Source organism: Eurypyga helias, unplaced genomic scaffold (assembly GCF_000690775.1).
Source record: "Eurypyga helias isolate BGI_N326 unplaced genomic scaffold, ASM69077v1 scaffold7423, whole genome shotgun sequence".
NCBI lineage: Eukaryota > Metazoa > Chordata > Aves > Eurypygiformes > Eurypygidae > Eurypyga > Eurypyga helias.
The window spans coordinates 40,729-61,051 of record NW_010240559.1 but is presented as its reverse complement, the minus strand read 5'-3'; the positions used below and the strand labels follow the sequence as shown (position 1 = coordinate 61,051).

The window sequence follows — 20,323 nt, the reverse complement described above, 5'->3', positions numbered from 1 at the left end:
ATATATAAATAAAAGTCTATACCATGTTGCCAAATGAAAAACTGATGGTAGGAGAAAATTATATTTATTGTTTCCTTGAAACAAATATTTTGAATGTCAGAATGGACATTGTAAAGGGACAGGAGAGTACAGCTAAGCAGCCTCTTGCTCCAATTCACAGGCACTTAATGGCAGTTCCAGAGATGAAATAAAACATCTGTTAAACAGTTCACATGACAGAGATCACACCGGGATTGCAACCTACAGCACCAAGAGTACTATCACCCACAGGCTGCTCTACATTGTTTTTACTGTTTAACTCTACCATGGTGGGGAAGTTGTTCACGCTTACTAATAAAATAACTTCAGACATGCAAGTGGCTCTTTACCATTTCTTCAAGCACATATATTTGTCCAGATAAGAAAAACCATTCATGATTCGCAAATATTTGGTAGGAAGCCCCATTTCTTGCATTGCTGGAACAAACCATTATTAATCTCTATTTGCATAGCAACAGCTTCTTTGCCATACAGTAGAGTTTCACATCATCTATTTAACATCTCAGACAAGACAGAAAGCCAGATTCCTATCCCAAACACATTACCACTGCAGTAGCAACGTGCCAAAAAAGTGAGGGAGAGCCAGTCAGTGAGAGAAGAAACGTGTTCCAGGAGAGACATCAGCCATCTCCGTGACACTGTGTTTGTTCAGACGATGAGCATGTACAGTGCAATAGAATTTAATGTTTTCACAATGTAAATGACTTCTTCATTGTATACCACTTCCTTCTCTAAAAAAACAACCAAACTCCCGTCTCTCAAAACAAAAAAAGACAGATCACATCCTTACTATTCAAAAATAACTGCCTCCTCCATTCTTGTCTTCAACAACAGGAAAAACCCAAAACTAAACAAATTACTTCTGTCCACATGACGAGAGTATTGACGCAAAAACACTATTTGCTGCAACAAACCTGCTATTTCTGAATAGCAGTAACAACAGTGCATGGCAAAATAGTACCATGTGCATAAACGTGAATAAGACTTAGGAGTAAATCTCAGATAATGCTTATTTCCAAGGAGATTGAGAGAAATTTCTATTTTCTAAATGATAAAACTGAAGAACAAGAGACAAAACAACTGCCACTGGATTAAATTTGGTACCATGTACTTTCCAAACCTTAAGTCTAATTTTCATATAGCCTTTAATATTTTTACTATCAGAAATTGTAAATTATCGTCACCAAACATACTGTACTTTTCAGAAACCACTTGGCCGTCCCTACAGTAAGCAATCGTGTTGTGCCTCAGGCTATGTAGTTTACCTCAAATTATTTCAGAATCATCTAAAAAGATTCATTTTTCTATTAAAATGATGAATGAGGTAAATGAGGTATGTAATAAATACTGCAGGTTTGTAAACAGACTTCTTTTCTCTTGAGAACTAACGCCTTAACTCATTTCATAATTCTTCCCCCTGGTATTTTCTAGTGAAGTCATCCTTAAAATACGGTTAGCACAGGACTGTTTGGAAAGAGCAGGAAGGGTCAGGATATAATCTGCTTATGGAAAACAGGGGACCTGTTCTTGACAAAGCTAATGAATTGAGGACAGGAAAAATAAATGCAACGCTAAAGCAAAGGTCATTGCATAGCACATGTACATAGCGACTAGGTGCAGCCACCCACGGATGATTGGGAAAACATCTAAACAGTTGAGACACAGAAAAGTGAAACACTCTATTTTAACAATATGTATTCAATTATGACAATAGGTCAAATTCACTCCTAACATAACTCAACACGCTTCAGCTCTAATACATCAAGGAATGTATTTTGTCTATTGATTTCAGTGCTCAGAAAAGTAAAAGAAGAATTATACATCCCAAACATGATTTTGCTAGGGAAAAAATATCCAATAATCTGATTGCCACATTCACCCAAGGTGCAAAAAGTGCTTTTTAATATAAGGATACTTCTACCCAATTGATTTTTTTGAACACAGAATTTATTAATAGACTTTCCTGTGTAGAAAATAATTTACAAAACAAAATACCTCAGCAACTACAGATTTCATTCTCTAACAGGTACTTCAATGAAAGCCTGGAACAATACGTGGGGAAATATCTATAACTGTATTAGTATAGATACAGATTTCTAATGATAGCAATAATCAAATTTTAATGTTATGGTTACAGCAAATGAACAGAACAATATTTCTGTGCCTCTTCAAAGGGAAATGAGACTTTAATGCCATTGGCAGCTCAATAAAGCCATTTTCTAACATTTAGGGTCTTAATGGTAGCTTGTATCAGTCCAGACAGTGAGGCAAATACGTTAACAGTAAACTCCAGCTCATTATAAGGAGATGGAAATACAACAGGTCCTCTGCACTTTGGATAACTATTGATTTTTTTTTACTCCATATTCTCTACGTCTCACCCTGACTCACATAATGACTCAAGTGATGGAACATCAATAAACTATTTATGGCAAAGCTACCACATTTAAAGCCACTCAACAAGACTATGCCCAACTCAACTATCCACAGTTTTTAGACGTGCAGTAAAGATCTCCAGTAATAAATACTGCAAAGGAGGATGGGTCAGCTGCCTATGGGAGTAAAACATAAGTATTCTTGGAGTGGTGAGAAGCATGGGGCTTTCAAATGTACCTGACTTTGCTAAAGAGGGCCACACCAGCACCAAAATTCTTCATGGCTAGACTGAAATAAAAGGATTTATTATGCAGCCCTCCTTCAAGACGGACGGGCAGAGAAAATATCATATACATGCTGAGGGTATGGAAGAAAGAACTATTTTTATCAGCTGCACTGCCACAGGCAGTTCTCAAGTACAACTTCAAGCACACAGTGCACTTTGTCCTTTGGTAAAAACACCCAGAGATACTTTGCTAATATCATGTCTCAAAACCGACTGTAAGTAAAGCTAAAGGCACAAAACCACTCTTTGGTGGCAAGGCCAGTTCAAGACGTATTCATATTCTTCCCCCAACAACTTCCCCTCCATACAGTTTGCAATTTCCTCAATTCAGCTATTTTTCGTAGGCAAGCTATAAAGCAGACTGTGGGTACTTCTGCAATTGAAAAAGGTCTCCAGGACAGATTTGTAATGCCTTTGCTTCAGTCCACAACATCAGCACTCACACAATAGAAAAGGAGGTGAACTGCAGTGCAGAGATGGAAATGGGGAGAAAAAGAGGTAAAGAAATTCTTTATCAGGAAATCATCCCTTACATCTAACACTGATGTACATCTGACCCTCCAAAATACACTGGTTCACATCGCTGGCCGGACAGAAGGACTAAAAAGTAATTAGAAAAAAGGAAAAAAAAAAAAAAAAAAAGAGAACGAAGTTCTCCCAAGTCACCTCGTTTCAGCATCAAGTATCAGCCCCACTGTGCTGGAGAGAGCAGGATCACGCAGGCAGAGAAGGGTGAGAAGCCAGAGGAGATGGCACACCGAGTCTCACTGGCATCACTTTTTCAAGAGTGGCCCCAGGCGCTGTGGGATAAGGGAGGTTAGGCTATGTCTGAAATACTCCTCAAAGTCAATGACATCTGAAGGCATTACTAAAGGCATCAACAGCAGCTGGATTTATTTCTGCTGAATTAGGCATCAACAGCTGAACAAATCCTCACACTGACTCCACGAGGGATTTCTAAGGCTTTGGTCAGAGTCTGGAAATTCCACTCTAAATTGTAATTTCTACCTTGGTTGGTACAAACATCAGAATTACTGGTTTGTAAACCCCTGGATCTCCCCCAGAATTGTTTCTGAAGAAGTTGACATCCCATCTTTTTTTGCTAGCCGGAGTTAAACCACGACACAGGCATTTTCCGGTCCACTTGTACTGAGGGAGCCTTCCCTCACAGCTTACACAGCACATAAGCAGTTCAGCTATCATTAGCTCATCTATCATTGCCGAGTTTCTCTCGGAGCTTTTATGAATAGCACTCGGGCCTGAAGAGCTGTTATTGGTAAAACTGTCCATTTCCCTTAGCGTTTTCCACTGAAGATTTGGATCTCTACCATGGTTGAGGAGATCTCTGCAAAGAAATGTTTTGGCATAGTAACTGTCAAAGGTTCCTCCATGTGAAAAGAATTAATTCAGGGTGTTTTGCTGCTACGGCGTCATCACTTGTGCGTGCTGCTCGTGCCCCCCAGTCTGTCCTGGGTCTGCAGCCCTCGGTAGGATCCCTGTTCCACGGTGAGCAGGTGTACGTGTGAGGGGGTGTACATGCACCTGTACGTGTCAGCTTTTGTACTTGTTAATGGTTCTTTGAAATCATAATCCTCCTCATTCTGCTCACTTGAAAATTACTTCAGATTTGTTTTAAGGACGCCCTCCTCCTCTGCCTTACCTTCCTGTCCAAGCTCCTGACTTCTTTTAGGTTTCTTTTATGGAGAAGTGGAACACTTCTGCTTAGAGACAAATGACCTACATCTGTAGTTCATGGCATCTGCAAAGCTCTTTGCTCCTTTGGCCGTTCCTTTGAGCTTTATTTTATCGATTTCTTTGTTTGTCTAAAGAGTTAATGATAACTTTTGGATTGTTAACACATGAATGTTAATTCCCTGATATATAAGCAGAAGCATTGTTTAAGAATGGAATATACTAATTCAGTCTAACAATTTTATGTCTATTTATTAAAACTGAATTAGCAGCTTTTATTTAAAAAAAATACAATTCCTTTCTAACCATGATTTCTTTTCCTGTGCACTACTTAAACAGTTTAGCAGCAGCAAAGGAATTAATTTAGTAGATAATGCTACTGACATTTCAGAAACACTCCTTTTTCTGCAAAAAGAATCTGACAGACCAGATCAAATCCAGACCACATAAAATATAAACCTACCACAGCGGTTTACTAGATCATGGAATTACTGATCTACCTGACAAATGGTACACACAGATATATCCCCAGTGTTAGAGATTTTAATAATTCAGGTTGGATACAATTCATTTGTACCATTTGTATGTTGTTCTTTCAGCTCAACGTGCAGACACCTTGCAACACCACTCCCCAGGCTCCTAACGTTCAAAATGACTTAACAGCAATTCCCGACTGTTTCACGTAGGCAGTGCTAGCCTAAATATTCTAGAGTAAGTAAAATTAACAATAAAATTGGCGTAATGGCTAAATAAACCAGTTTCATATCCATAATAAGAAAACTCTCAAGCATTTGGCTGATGAGAAATGCATCATGCGCTTCTCAAAAGCACAGTGCTAACTACAGTAGTAAGTGAAAGATGCAAACCCCCTGGTCATTATGCAGATAGCATTCCACACTATAAATCTTCAGCTCCTCATTAGGTTGAGGCCATAAAACCCTTGTCTATCCTGCACAAAATTAAGAATCCAAGGGTGTAAGGCATAAGACTAAGGCTGTGCTGTGGTCTTAATTCTTGTCCATTTTCCTTTGTTCCCATGTTTTAAAATGACAAAATATTAAACATTTCTTTACCATACTGTAATTATTCTTCAAGAATAACATCACCATAGAAGGGAAAAGCTTAGGGAAAACATGTGCAAAAGATACTAATCATGGAATCATAGACTCTTCTAGGTTGGAAAAGACCTTTAAGATCAAGTCCAACCTTGAACTCAACAGTGCTAAGCCATGTCCCCAAGTGTCTTATCTTAACATACTTGAAATCCCTCTCAGGACGGTGACTGCAACACCTCCCTGGGCAGCCCATTCCAATGGCTGACAGCTCTTTCCATGAAGACTTTTTCCCTAATATCCCATCTAAATCTCCTCTGGCATAACTTGAGGACGTTTCTTCTTGTCCCATCACCTGTCCCTTGGGAGAAGAGACCGACCCACTCCCTCTGTACCCTCCTTTCAGGGGGTTGTGGGGAGCGATAACGTCTCCCCTGAGCCTCCTCTTCTCCAGGCTGAACTCCCCCAGCTCCCTCAGCCGCTCCTCACAGGAACTGTGCTCCAGACCCTTCCCCAGCTCCGTTCCCTTCTCCGGACATGCTCCAGCCCCTCAGGGTCTTTCTTGGAGGGAGGGGCCCAAACTGACCCCAGGATTTGAGGTGCAGCCTCACCAGTGCCCAGCACAGGGGTCCGATCCCTGCCCTGCTCCTGCTGGCCACACTGTCTCTGATGCCGGCCAGGATGCTGTTGGCTTCTTGGCCACCTGGGCACATGCTGGCTCATATTCACCCGCTGTTGATCAACACCCCCAGTTCCTTTCCATCAGGCAGCTTTCCAGCCCCTCGTCCCCACACCTGAAGCGCTGCCGGAGGTTGTTGTGGCCCAAGGGCAGGACCCAACACTTGGCCTTGTTGCCCCTCACACAGTGGCCTTGGCCAAGGGATCCAGCCTGTCCAGATCCCTCTGAAGAGCCGTCCTGCCTTCGGGGAAAACAACACTCCCACCCAACTTGGTGTCATCTCAAACTGACTGAGGCTGCCCTCGAACCCCTCGTCCAGGTCACGGGTAAAGATACTCAACAATCATATATATATTCAGGGGCATGTAGGTGAAATTTGTTTGTTTTAAATTGCAATTTGGAAAAATAACATGGGCAATAGATTTTACTTACACCGCATACATAAAGCTGTTGGTTATGGAAGTGATTGGTTTACTACATTACCAACCAATAAAGTTTTGATTTTATTTCAAATATAGAGGGCCAAAACAATATTCATATACATGCTGACCTAAGTAATCCCATTTATTTTACCAGAGATGCTCACACCAGTAATTTAATTTTTCTTCTTGAAAATATCAATTTATTTACTCTTTATACTCAAGTAATTAAGAAAAAAAAAGGGCATATTCATACTGCAGAGAATATTGATTATTGTTACAAGGAAAAGTCAATACAGACACAATGTAGCAAGCAACTGCTAGATACATTATAAGTTATAAATCTGCCAGACTTTTGAAATGGACTGAAATATATAGTGTCAGTTTTCAGAGGAAAACAGGCAGCCATATTTTACAACTTCCTTGTCAAGAAGTTTTTATACATGGGCTCTAATGAAATACGATTCTTTCATGCAGAACTTTTCACTGAACTGGTTCCAAGGTTTGAGACAATCATCAAAAGGTAGGCTTTTTGTTCTTGTTTTCTAGCAAGTAAGAGACTTCAAATATGAGATTTTTAAAAATTCTTATCACTAGCCAGATTTCTAGCCCAGAAATATTATGGCCTACCTAGAAATATGAAGTAATTAATTTCTAGAATTAATTTATAACTTCTTAACAAAGAATAACCAAATTTAGTAAATGGACCTAGACTACCATAATATTCTTCCACCCTCTGAAAAAAAGACAGTAACATCCATGCACAAGAAGACATCATATTTGCAACCTTCAGAAAGGTTAGGCTCTTTCTAATCAGCTGTTTTTCGGACAGTTACTTGACTAAAATGACATAATATTAACCAGTAATTAAAAAAAAAAAAAAAAGAGAACTATTTCCCTCTTCTACCACGTTTGAAACAAGTCTGAAGACACAGTTGTTAGAAAATCCTGAGACCTCTACAAAAGTTTCTGAACTTACAAATCGCTGTGCCTTCTGACGCTCCTCCTCTGTGGCAGCTCTCTCTCGAAGAATGGCTCGAGTCAAATGTTCGTTTGAGGAAATCCTTTCTCGTTCCAGAAGTTTGCCAAACTCATCGCGTACATACATTTGTTCTTGTTTCAATCTACAGAAGGTAGAAGGAAATTTAGATTGAAGGTATCCAAACATAGTTTAAAAGGACACAGGCACAGTTGCTTTAAAAGCAGTCACTGTAATATATTATTATCAGCTTCCTGAGACACCTAAACATGAATATCCACTGAAAGATCCAGAAGTTTATTTCAGATTTAAGTGTCAAAAACAGAATACACAAAAGCCGTGAGCCTTAGTATCACTATTCATTAAATTCTAAAAAATACAACGAATTCAAGAGCTTTATGAAAACATATCTTTAAGTAACAAGAATATGCACAAAGCTCGGTTGGTTGGTTGGTTGTGTTCTGTTTTTAAGGATCCCTTTTTTTCCAGGAAGATCCTTCTCCCCACCACCTGGTGGGCACCCTATTTCCAGCTAAAAGCTCCATTCTTTTCTGCAATGAGATAATGCTTTCCTATCTCTGGACATACCATAAACCTAAATACTGGATCCATTTACCAAGCTGCAAAAAGACCAAACAACCATAATAATCCTTCCCGGCCACTTGAGAGGATGAGACGAAAATAGCTATCGAATTTGTTGCAGAGTTAATACAGGTAACTCCAGCCCCAGAAAATTCTCAATATTTTTACGTCACAAACGATAAATATATTTGAAATCTTCACTACTGAACTCGGTACAAGCACACCATATCCAATTTTCATGAAAATACATCGATATAAATTGCTTAGCTAATAAAACTTATCTGCTTCATGTATGTTATGACACTGAACACCAAGTCAGCATTACAGAACTCAGAATAGTAACGGCAGTATCAAACACCAGTTTTCAAATAGATTTTTGAAAGAGTGATGTAGAGGAAGCTTAAGTATTCTCAATGCATTTATCCATTGTCAAGGGAGCTTCAGAGAACAAATCATAATGAGTAGGGTCACTTTGTAAAAGGTACTAGCATTACAGTACATTAGATTCTTCCCTGGGGAAAATATTTAAGTGAGGTGGGGAGGAAAAAAGACAATTACAAGACGTATTACTTGTGAGCTCAGACATAACCCCCTGAAACACAGCAACCAACTGGGAATCTTTATAAAAAGTTTATTAAGCAGCATCTTAAATTACTCTAGCAAAAAAAAGCCAGATTATGCAGACATGGACCAAATTCCATTAAGTGATTTCCCAAGGTCCCCCAAATTATTGCAGCAGCATTGATATAACAAATCCTTCACACAATCAATGGTTCAGTCAAAACACGCTGGTTGTCTTTTCGATTGGAAAAATCATGTTTTGTCTAAAAAAGAAAAAAAAGTGTCAAAATAGAAGTCTCAGAAGCTTTTTTTCTAGTGAGAGACAGCAAAGAACACATTTAGCATTTCCAGAGACTGAAGCAAGCTCCTTCCTCATCCCTTCTGGATTTCACTTCCCACAAGTGATTTTCCCCTTAAAATGTCTCTTCTTTATGCACAGTGTACACACCAGAGCAATTAAAGTACATGAAATCAGATAATATCCGAAAAAGATGGCCGAAAGTTTCCACATTAAAAACTCTCTAAAATTAAGAAAATACTCAGATGTTTACATCTAATTCTTGGCAAATTATTCCCATATTTGACACAAGCTCGGCCTTCTCAAGCCTTCTCCTTCTTGCCCCTGGAATCTGAACCTCCACGAGGTCTCCTCTCAACCTCTCTTTTGTAAAGAAGAAAGTCAGTTTTCCTAACACTTAAAAATAACAGGCTCCTAACGTCAAGATAAACCCTTTGATGGCTTCACCTGACTGCTGTCACCTTCAGCCTCCCTGCTAAGTACACTACAGAGGGATGGGATGTTCTTTTCTACTTTTGCCAAAACTCTGTGTGTCCTTTGCTGCCAACTTGCTGCAAGATGATGACCCAGAACTTTGTCTACATACACAACTCATCTGACTCCCCACCCTACTGCGGAGCGGTTGAAAAGGCTTTTCATGAGAAGCTCTGGCAACCCACAGAATTAGCAGACAATGACACAGCTGTGGGTACGGCCACACCAGCAACAGAAGCGATGGCGATACAATGCTGGTTTCCCACAAGCAGAGAACTCAGGGTAAGACTTGCTATTTCAGCTTTAACCAGCCCATTTTAAATTACTCAGTGCATCTTGATACTACCTTGTAGCAATTCCAGTTCTAATTATCTTCTTGGCCATGACAGCTATATCCTAACACAGCAAGAGAGGCAAGGATAGGAATAGGACACCCAAAACTGGCACCCAGAAAATTACCACCAAAGTTATATAACCCCATGCCTGATCTGATAATAGTTTCCAAGCACACCATGTGATAAAAATCCCAGAAAAAGGATTCTGTGGCAGCCTTTGCTGGCAATCGCATCTCACTGTCGGTGCCAGACCAATCTGCAGTGGAACTTCCATCGCAATGGGGTAACTGATGGGGAGAGCAGGGAGAGACTCTCACTTCCAGCTCCCACCTTTGGAAACAATGCTTTTAAAAAATTACTATCCACCCACCTCCTTTTCCCCACTCCACATGCAAAATGAGATTACAAAACAGCTAAGTGATGTGTTCTCTCCCAATATCTGAAAATTAAAACCAGTATTTAATACTAGCTAGCTCATTGATACCGATAACGATGATGTGAAAGATCTTATCTAGTTTGTTCATAACAAATGCAGTTTTCTTAGTTACTGATTGCCCTTTTCCCATAAAGCGTGACTTCTTGATGCCTTAAAAATGCACTTATCATGGTGCAAAAGTCAGTAAATATATCCAAAGACAAAACTAAGAATTCACCAGGTCATCCAGTAGTTAACGGTTGTTAAGCAGTAACGCTTTGCACAAATTGATCGACTATGGATTTGATGGGTCAACCACTCGGTAGATAAGGAACTCGCTGCATGGTCACACTCAGAAGAGTTGTGTTCAATGGCTCGATGTCCAGCAGGAGACCAGTGAGGAGCAGCATTCCTCAGGAATCGGTACTGGGACTGGTGCTGTTTAACATCTTTGTCAGTGACATGGATGATGGGATCGACTGTACCCTCAGCAAGTTTGACAATGACACCAAGCTGTGTGGTGCGGTTACACGCTGGAGGGAAGGGATGGCATCCAGAGGGACATGGACAGGCTGGAGAGGTAGAACCGTGCCAACCTCATGGAGTTCAACAAGGCCAAGTGCAAGGTCCTGCACCTGGGTCAGGGCAATCCCAGCACAAGGACAGGCTGGGTGGAGAATGGATAGAGAGCAGCCCTGAGGAGGACTTGGGGGTGCTGGTTGATGAGAACCTCAAGATGACACAGCAATGTGCAATTGTACATTGCCTTCTACTCCCCCAGAAGCATCCTTTTTTGGTTAAGTGAAAAAAACCCCAAACAATCCAGACCATCTTTATACTTTAAACCACACCAAAATAAAGAAAATGAAAACTTCAACCTAACTTTTAGGAATTCTCATATTGGCCTCTTGGCTTTCTTTGGTTCCGTCTTGTGGACCTTTTGATCAACTGCAATCCTTTTTGAAGACAGCTATTCAACCAGCAACATGTGGAGGTCTTTCCTGCATATCTTTTCTTCTTGTCAGGCTCAGAGAGTTCTAGAGAGTTCTCACTGATTTGTCTTTACAATTCTGTGTCTTTCAATTTCCAGCCCTCCTCTACATTCCTCCTCCTATCCTCTACAGGAAGTGTCTATCAGCTCTTCATTTCAGCTGGCTTAAGTAGACGCCTCCTACGGTCAAGGCATACCTGCTGACATCCCAATGCAATTCTGCAATTTCTGCGCTCGTCTCCAGAAGAAAAAGCTTGCTCCTTGACTTGCAGTCAGCCCCTAGTGAAAGCAGATCCCCACCTTGCTGCGTCTATACACTCAAAGGTTTGGCAACGTCTGTGTATCCAGCACTGCCAATGCGTTTAGAAGAGTAGTTTTAGTAAACTGCCAGATGAAGACACTCAAGTCACCGCAGTCAAAGCTGGACAGCAAACATTTAACTGCTTGGGGTTTTTTTCCTCCTTGCCTGGCATTCTATCATAAAAGAAATTTACACTATTCCATGATCAAATTTCATACAGTTTAGGCCAAAATGGTATTTGTTTAATGTTCTTCAGAAACATCCATGACTGCGTTGCTTACAGCAGCACCTTAAAGCAAAACTTCAGTCTTTCCTATCTACACAAATTCTCATTTCTGTGATGAGGAATGTATCCCATCATACCTACAGAACAAAGCAGTAGTTAACTTACTGAAGCACTCACTAGACTTCTTCAGTTAAGGCAACTTTTATTCACAAAACAACTGCTCAATACCCATCTCAACTGATTTAAATTCACCAGAGTTTTAACAAAAGGGCTAGGATTTTGAAGTAATTTTCATTTATTTGAGTTGCATAATTGGGTGGCTTGTAGGAGCTTAATGAAACAAACACCAGGCAGATACGTGCTGATCTCAAACATTTGCTTGCATCAACTTACAGTAGTTTTCTTCTTTGACATTACAAATTCATTTTACCGGCATTCAGCACGTACTGCTGCTGAATAAAGGCAAACATCAGCTAAATCTACAGTAATAAATTATATTATTATCTAGCCAAGAGAAAAAAAAAATATATATAGATGGATGCACAACTGCAATTTATAAGTATTTAAATAGCACAACTTGTCAGTACAGTCCACTACTCCAAGAATTCCACATAAATAGACCACTTAAATTGACATTTTTAATTACAACACATACAAAGGCTCACTATAATGGTCCCCACGTTTTGTGTTGGAGCACAAAGCTCCAGTTAACAGACAAGAGATATTAAGCGATACACTGATCATTTATACAGAAAGAAAAGAGGTGCTTGAAAAAAAGGTGCTGAAGCAGCAGCGAAGGATGCTGGCTACACATTTTTTCTACAGAGCTGATAGTTTGAATAAAATACTACTAAATAATTATGAAATACCGTTTCTATAAGTGTACACCTATTTAGTTACAGCAGCTGATTTAATGAAATAAAGTATGCAGTGCTATCACTTTCCCATAGCGCTATTGGAAGATACACGTAAAACATGAACAAGAACCTCTACTACTAAAGTTGGAATTAACACTTCACAGTATTTCATGCCCTCAGCCGTTTTATAGCATACCATCATACACAACTGCAACAACTCCTGCCATTCTACAGCACTGTTCTGTAGGACTTTGAGTTGAGGCTATGAAGAAAATCTGTTCTTGCATGTGTCTTGACCTTTCGGCAACTCAGTAAAGAAACACCCAATGATCAAGTCACCTAACTTTTTTATTACCCCTAAGCTTCTGGCACTCTTGAATTCTACATCATGACTTCTTTCACCCACCCTTTAAATACCTGATGATCACTTCTTACTTCATTAAGGAGAAAGCATAGTCCACAGCACTCACAGACCCATGCACATCTTTAGGCTGGAAGGTACCTCGTGTGATCATCTGGTTCAAACTCTCTGCTCAAGCAATGTCAGCAGGTTGCCCAACCATGCCCAGTTGGGTTTTTACTATCTCCACAGATGGGGACTTCACAACCAGCCTGATCCAGTGTTTGACCACCTTTGCAGTGATTTTGTATGTGTTCAGGTGGAGCTTCACATGTTTCCGTTGGCGTCCATTGCTTCTTTCCTAATTGCCAGATCCCTGCTTACCCTTCTTTTAGATGTGAAAGACATATGTTTTCTTACCATCTTCAGGAACCTCTTCTAATCACCATGACCTTTCCAAGACAATCAAGAGTGGCCTCACAATGACATGAGCCAGCTCCCTCAGGACTCATGGGTGCAACACATCAATCCCCAAGGAACTTCTCTATGTCCCATTTGTTTAAGCGTTCCTCACCTGATCCTCCTTCACTATGGGTTATGTCTTCTGTGCTCCAGACCAACCCTCTGGCCTCAGGGTCCTGCAATTCCTGAAAGCTGGCCTTGTCAGTAAAGGCAGAGGCAGCGAAGGAGGCATTAGTGTACCGCCACATTCTCAATTTCCTCTGTCTCACCCCAGGGGCCCTGCTCCATTCAGCAGTGGGTCCACAGTTTCCCTAGTCTTCCTTGTGCTGCTGATTTTACCACTATACTCTGCTATTTGTATCTAAACAGACAGACTTCCCTATCTATCTGTAGATCTACCTGCTGATAGATAACTACAAATAATTAAGTACTCAATTTGAGTAAAGCAATAGCAAAAAGAACGAACAATACTCTAATTTTGCTATTTATGAGAATACAAAGTTTACAGACTGAAGGCAGTGTGCATACCTTCCTGAAATCTTTCTCTGAACAGAAAAAGTTCAATTTTTACCTTGTTCAGTGGTACTTGAACCTAGTTTTATCTTGGAAGCAAGAGTGCCTCCTTGCAGTCAATGACTGACATAATTAACCTACTGGACACGCTTCGAACTACAATGCTTCAAAACAAGCTCATATCAGCTCCCATCCTTGCCCTGGAGATCTGCCTTCAGTACAACCCAAACTTGTGAATATTAAAACAAACACATCCATGAATACCTAGAAAACTTTCTGAGGGTTTTTGTGCTAGGACGCAGAGATTCATGTTATATATGTTTTAATAAAAGCATGCTTTCCAAGTAGAAAACCGGGCCATCTCCTGAATATAAATATTATACATATAGACAGTATTTGGTCATTAAAATATGGAGGGAAAACAAGCTTTTGTCAGATGATAAGAAGTTGCACTGGCTAAAAACACACACCTTTGTACCAATAGCCTTCACAGCATTGCAAACATCCTGCTTATCTCAAAACAGAATAAAAACGCTCTGCCGAGGGCTCTTAGTACCTAAGACTGGCCTTAAGAGCTTAGCTAGAGAAGGAAAAAGAAGAAACTTCCATTGTAAATTAATACTTTGACAGTGATGAAGTTTACCTGCTTGAACGAAAAACTTGACTCCATGTGCCTGTCAAGAAAATTCCTAGATTCAATTCCCATCTCACTGGGGACAGCAATCCCTTGAAGTCACTCGAAGCAGAACACTATCACATGCAGTGAAACTACTGAACATAAAAAGCGGACCTCAATATATTAAGTTTGGATTTTTCTTCCACAAAAACAACAAGAAGTGTGATTGAACGATGCTGTCACCAAGTGAAAAAAAAAATCTTGGAGGAAACAGCAAGAGGCTAGGCAAATCCTGATACACCAATCACGAAAGATTTATGGATCTCAGAACAAACAGAGGCATAATAAGAATTTGGATATTTTTGTTATCATATTATCATATTTATGTTCCTCTATAAGACAAATTTTGGACCGTTTTATTTCTGAAGTCACTTCAATCAAAATAATGTTTGCAGTACACTCCACCTAAATCACATTCTGTTAAAACGGAACACAAAACCTACCACATTATTCTCAGGGAGCAATCTTGCACCAGCAGAGAGGAAAAGAATTCTAAAATATTCCCTCTCATATATAAGCCAATTTGTTCTTACATCTACATTTTTTGAGGGGTGGGCAGGAAGAACAGAGACAAAATCAAAGCAACATACATGTGATGAAAACATCTGTCCCAACCATCTTCTGAAGTACATCTTCAGACCAAAGCCAAAGGGGAAATACCCAATTTCAGCAGAACAACCTTCTTGCTTCTGCATGTTCTTTTTTTCTATAAAAGCAGTAAATGTGAGATTCTAGGTGGCACTTATTATTATACAGTTTTTGAACTAGCGAAGTCAAAAAGAACCTATGAGTGAATACACCAAATATTCTAGAGCATTATCTAAGATAGCCTGAAACACCCCACATCTCTGGGAGGAAAAACTCTTTCTCTGCAGCTATGGAGAATGGTGGGATTGGAAGTAGAGGGAGAAGGGCCTGGAGAAGGGGAGGCTCCAGGGAGACCTTATTGCAGCTTTCCAGTACCTGAAGGGGCTACAAGGAAGCTGGGGGGGACTTGTAGAAGGGGCCTGTAGTGACAGGACAAAAGGTAAGGGTTTTAAATTGAAAGAGGGGAGGTTTAGATTAGATATCAGGAAGAAATTCTTCACAGAGAGGGTGGAGAGGCACTGGGACAGGTTGTCCAGAGAAGCTGTGGATGCCCCATCCCTGGAAGTGTCCAAGGCCAGGCTGGATGAGGCTTGAAGCAACCTGGTCTAGTGGAAGGTGTCCCTACCCATGGCAGGGGGTGGAACTGGATGATCCTTAAGGGCCCTTCCAACCCAAATGATTCTATGAAGGGACCTTCAGAGACCAGCTGATCCAAAGCAGGTTCACCCTGAGCAGGTTGGACAGGAACGCAGGTGGGTTTTGAGTATCTCCAGAGGAGACTCCACAACTTGTCTGGACAGCCCATTCCAGTGCTCTGGTAGCCTCAAAGTTTTTCCTCATGTTGAGATGGAATTTCCTGCATACCACTTAGTCCCCATTACCCCTTGTATTGTCACTGGGCACCACTGAAGAGTCTAGCCCCATCCTCTTGACACCTGCCCTTAAGAAATGGATAAGCACTGATAAGAGCCCCCTCTCAGTCTTCTCTTCTCCAGGCTAAACAGACCTAGCTCTTAGTCCTTCCTCATAAGAGACGTGCTCCAGGGCCTTGATCATCTCCACACCCTCTTCTGGACTCTCTCCAATAGTTACCTGTCTTTCTGGAACTTGAAAGCCCAGAACTGGACACAGTACTCCAGTACTCTGGCCTCACTAAGACAGAGTAAAGGGGGAGGATGAAATCCCTCAAGTTGCTGGCCACACCCTTTTTAATGCCTACATGGATACCATCGGCCTTCTTGGCCACGGGGCACACTGCTGGCTCATGGTCAACTGACTGTCCTCCAGAACTCCCAGGTCCCTCTCTGCAGAGCTGGTTTCCAGCAGGTCAACCCCCAACCTGTACTGACACATGGGGTTGTTCCTCCCTAGGTGCAGGATCCTAGACTTCCCTGTTGAACTTCATCAGGTTCCTCTCAGCCCAACTCTCCAGCCTGTCCAGGTATGGCTGTATGGACACACACTCCTTTCCAGGGATGGAGGTGAGGCTGACTGGCCTTTAGTTTCCCAGGTCTTCCTTCTTGCCCTTTTTGAAGACTAGTGTGACATGAACTTTCCTCAACTCCTCAGGCACCTCTCCCCTTCCCTTCAACCTTTCAAATACGACGGGTAGCGGCTTTGCAGTAACATCTGCCAGTTCCCTCACCACCTGTGGGTGCCTCCCATCAGGGCCCATGGATTCTATTCAAATGAAAAAAGTATTAAATGATAACAACATAAAAATACTACTTAAAATAATTACAACAAAAACAATTCATCAATTACGTAATGATGTAAAATTATAAACTGGCAACTAACGTATAGGGTTCAGCAAAGTAAGTCAAAACTCACAGCTAGCTCCTCTCTCCAATTCCTGACCAGTAGAATTAGAAATATAAGAAATGAAAAATAAAGCATCTCTGATGGGACAGGTCATCTGTTCTCTGCATCTCTTCAAAAACACAAAAATATTAAAACAAAAAGATAAACCTTCACTGCACTTTGGTGAAAAGATTTCTATGCTCTTCAGATCCATTTCTTAAATTAGTTCAGGAGAAAAAAATTATTCACTTTACAGTGTGAATTTATGACATGGCACTGTAATCCTGCACAGCGTGAAACATGTTAGCCACACTAAGAAGATGAATAATTTAATTCTCAATCCAGATTAATTCACTCTATTGTTTACTTCAAAGTATCCTTTTCTGTCATTCTTGAAAAACACCTGCAGATACTGAAATTTATCATTAAGGAAAAAGCACCTTTTAATTCACACACAATAGCAACACACTGAGAAATGTTTAAAAAAAATTAGTTTTGTGCTTGATGGCCACTACACATTTTATTCTAAATTAATCCAGAATCCGTAGGAAATCTAAAATTGTTAAACAATACCATATTAAAAGCAAATATAGCAATGTATCATTTTCAGCCCTTATTAAGGATACTGAAAATTTATGACACTATCAAAGATTAAGCATTTTCTTTTTGTTACTTTTCAGAAAAACGATTACTTGCCAGTTGTTATATCTTTTTTACAGTCTTCGAGCTACACAACCTGATGGATCTGTGTTGATTCAAGATAAACTCATTCAACTCCAAAGCATGAACCGTGTCATTTTTCATTACCTCCAACCAATCAAAAATCAAAATATTTCCTGTTTCCAAGTCCAGTATCAGGAAAATCACCCTCTCCTCTCCTCTGTAAGATGTAGAAAAATTTACAGAAAGAAGTATTAGTCTTCAAAGTTGGAAATGATCCTTAAGTACGAACTCCATGTAAGAAGACACAAAAGTAAAATACTTTAGTATATATTAAAAAAAAAATCCGTACGCTTTTTTTACAATGAGAGGGTTTTATTATTGTTAATTTTACCCAGCTTCCACCATCTTTCATCCCTGAACACTTCCGTTTCTATATGCTACCCACTCAATTCAAAAAGCTTACACTGACTCAAAATAAGAGTACGATGTGTTTACTGTTTTCAGGTTTTTTGCTTAGTCTGACATGAGCAAGTTTGTTAATGCATTCTGACAGACTTGCGTAACAGCCAAAAATGTTTTGAACAATGCAGTTTAGGCCATGATGCAATATTAATGAATGAATAATGTTTCTGAGTACTGAGTTTCAATATTTAATGAGTGCATGCAGAATGTGCCACAGAAAGCTGTGGTTGAAAATCACTGCAGCTGACAAGGGATTTGAAAAGATGCAAGAGACATCAGGAAAACAACTTTAACCTGAACTGAGCTCTGAGAAGTGTGAAATGGATATTTCTCCTCCTCAATTTCTAGTAACCGATTACTCACCTGACTGCAGAGTCAGATAAATTATCTAAAGTTCATCTGCCTCCGCAATGCACAATTAAGGACTGAGATACACAAATTGTCTGAAATGCAATGTCCTTTTCTTCAAACAGTCTCAGAATGACAACACAAAAGAAAGTTATTCTAAACTGATTTCCTAACACTATTTACGCATTACAAAATTTATTCTCTATTCACATAAGACTTTACAAACCACCAGTGATGGGGGTGATCCCTAAGATTAGCAGCAATCACCTTCTTTAAAAATCTGTCTAAAGATTTCCAAATTCCGTATTTCAGATTATGCAGGTCTTCACACAAAAGAATCATTTTTCTGCACCGCAAAGCCATGGTGTAAAAAGGCCACACTACGCATTCAATGGTTTCGCACTCATACTGCCCACGTGTCCTGAATAAAGATTTTTTTCTTTAATTGAGTTTGCTCTTTTGGAAAAATTTCATAAGAATTGTATTTTAAACAAGGCACTGAGCTGGGTGAGGGTCAGAGGGAGAACTCAAAAGATTACTAAAAACATCTAAGGGAATGCCAAAAAGTCCAATAAATTTAAGATTGGAATAGATATTTTCTGAACTTCTGTTCTACCCAAAAGTTTTCTGAGGTATCCACTTACTGAACAAATCTCTCATTAAGTACAAGAGAGTTAGGACTGGTAAAATTACCATTTCCCAGAGAATTCTCCTGGAGAAACCAGCTTCTCATGGCCTGGACATGCACACCCTTCATTGGGTAAAAAACTGTCTGGGTGGCCAGGCCCAGAGCGTTGTGGTGAGTGAGTGGAGTTCAATCCACTTGGTGACTGGTCACCAGTGGTGTTTGTTCCCCAAGGCTCAGTACATGGGACAGTTCTCTTGTCTTCATCAGTGTTAGGGAAAAGGGATTGAGTGCACTCTCAGTCAGTTTGCAGATGACACCAAGCTGGGCAGGAATCATAGAATCACAGAATGGTTTGGGTTGGAAGGGACCTTAAAGATCATCTAGTTCCAACCCCCCTGCCATGGGCAGGGACACCTTCCACTAGACCAGGTTGCTCAAAGCCACATCCAGACTGGCCTTGGACACTCCCAGGGATGGGGCATCCACAACATCTCTGGGCAACCTGTTCCAGTTGCCTCACCACCAGCCTCAGCCTCACCACCACCTCCAGCCTCACCACCCTCTCTGTGAAGAATTTCTTCCTGATATCTAATCTAAACCTCCCTGATTTCAATTTGTACCCATTACCCCTTCTCCTATCACTACAAGCTCTTGTAAAAAGTCCTCTCCCAGCATGTTGATTTCCTTGAGGGCAGGAAGGCCCTTCAGAGGGATTTGGAACAAGGATTGAAGGACCGAGGAGGCCACTGTGCAACAAGTGCTAAGTCCTGCCCTTGGGCCACAACAACCCCCTGCAACACTACAGGCTTGGGGACGAAGGGGCTGGAAGCTGCCTGGCAGGAAAGGACCTGGGGGTATCAGTCAACAGCAGCTGGTGTGTGCCCAGGTGGCCAAGGAGCCAACTGCATCCTGGCCTGCATCAGGGACAGTGTGGCCAGCAGGAGCAGGGCAGGGATCGTCCCCCTGTGCTGGGCACTGGGGAGGCCCCACCTCAAACTGTGGGGAGAGTTTGGGCCCCTCACTGCAAGAAAGACACTGAGGGGCTGGAGAGTGTCCAGACAAGGGAACAGAGCTGGGGGTGTTCAGCCAGGAGAAGAGGAGGCTCAGAGGACCTTACTGCTCCCTACAACCCCTTGAGAGTGCAGAGAGGAGGGAGTTGGTCTCTTCTCCCAAGGGACAAGGGATGGGACAAGAGGAAATGGCCTCAAATTGCACCACGGGAGGTTTAGGTTCGATATTAGGGAAAAAGACTTCAGGGAAAGCCCTGTCAGGCATTGGAAC

The 20,323-nt window shown here is 40.9% G+C and overlaps 1 protein-coding gene across 1 annotated transcript in view; it reads right to left on the bottom strand.

Moving 5' to 3' along the window:
• Positions 1 to 7,522: 7,522 nt before the first annotated feature.
• LOC104507254 (MICOS complex subunit MIC19-like) overlaps positions 7,523 to 20,323 on the bottom strand; it is a gene marked incomplete at both ends in the record, with an annotated part of 51,603 nt that continues 38,802 nt past the window's right edge. The window contains one exon of the mRNA XM_010148477.1: positions 7,523 to 7,667. Within this exon, the coding sequence (XP_010146779.1) occupies positions 7,523 to 7,667 (145 nt within the window). The remainder of the gene's footprint in view (positions 7,668 to 20,323) is intronic.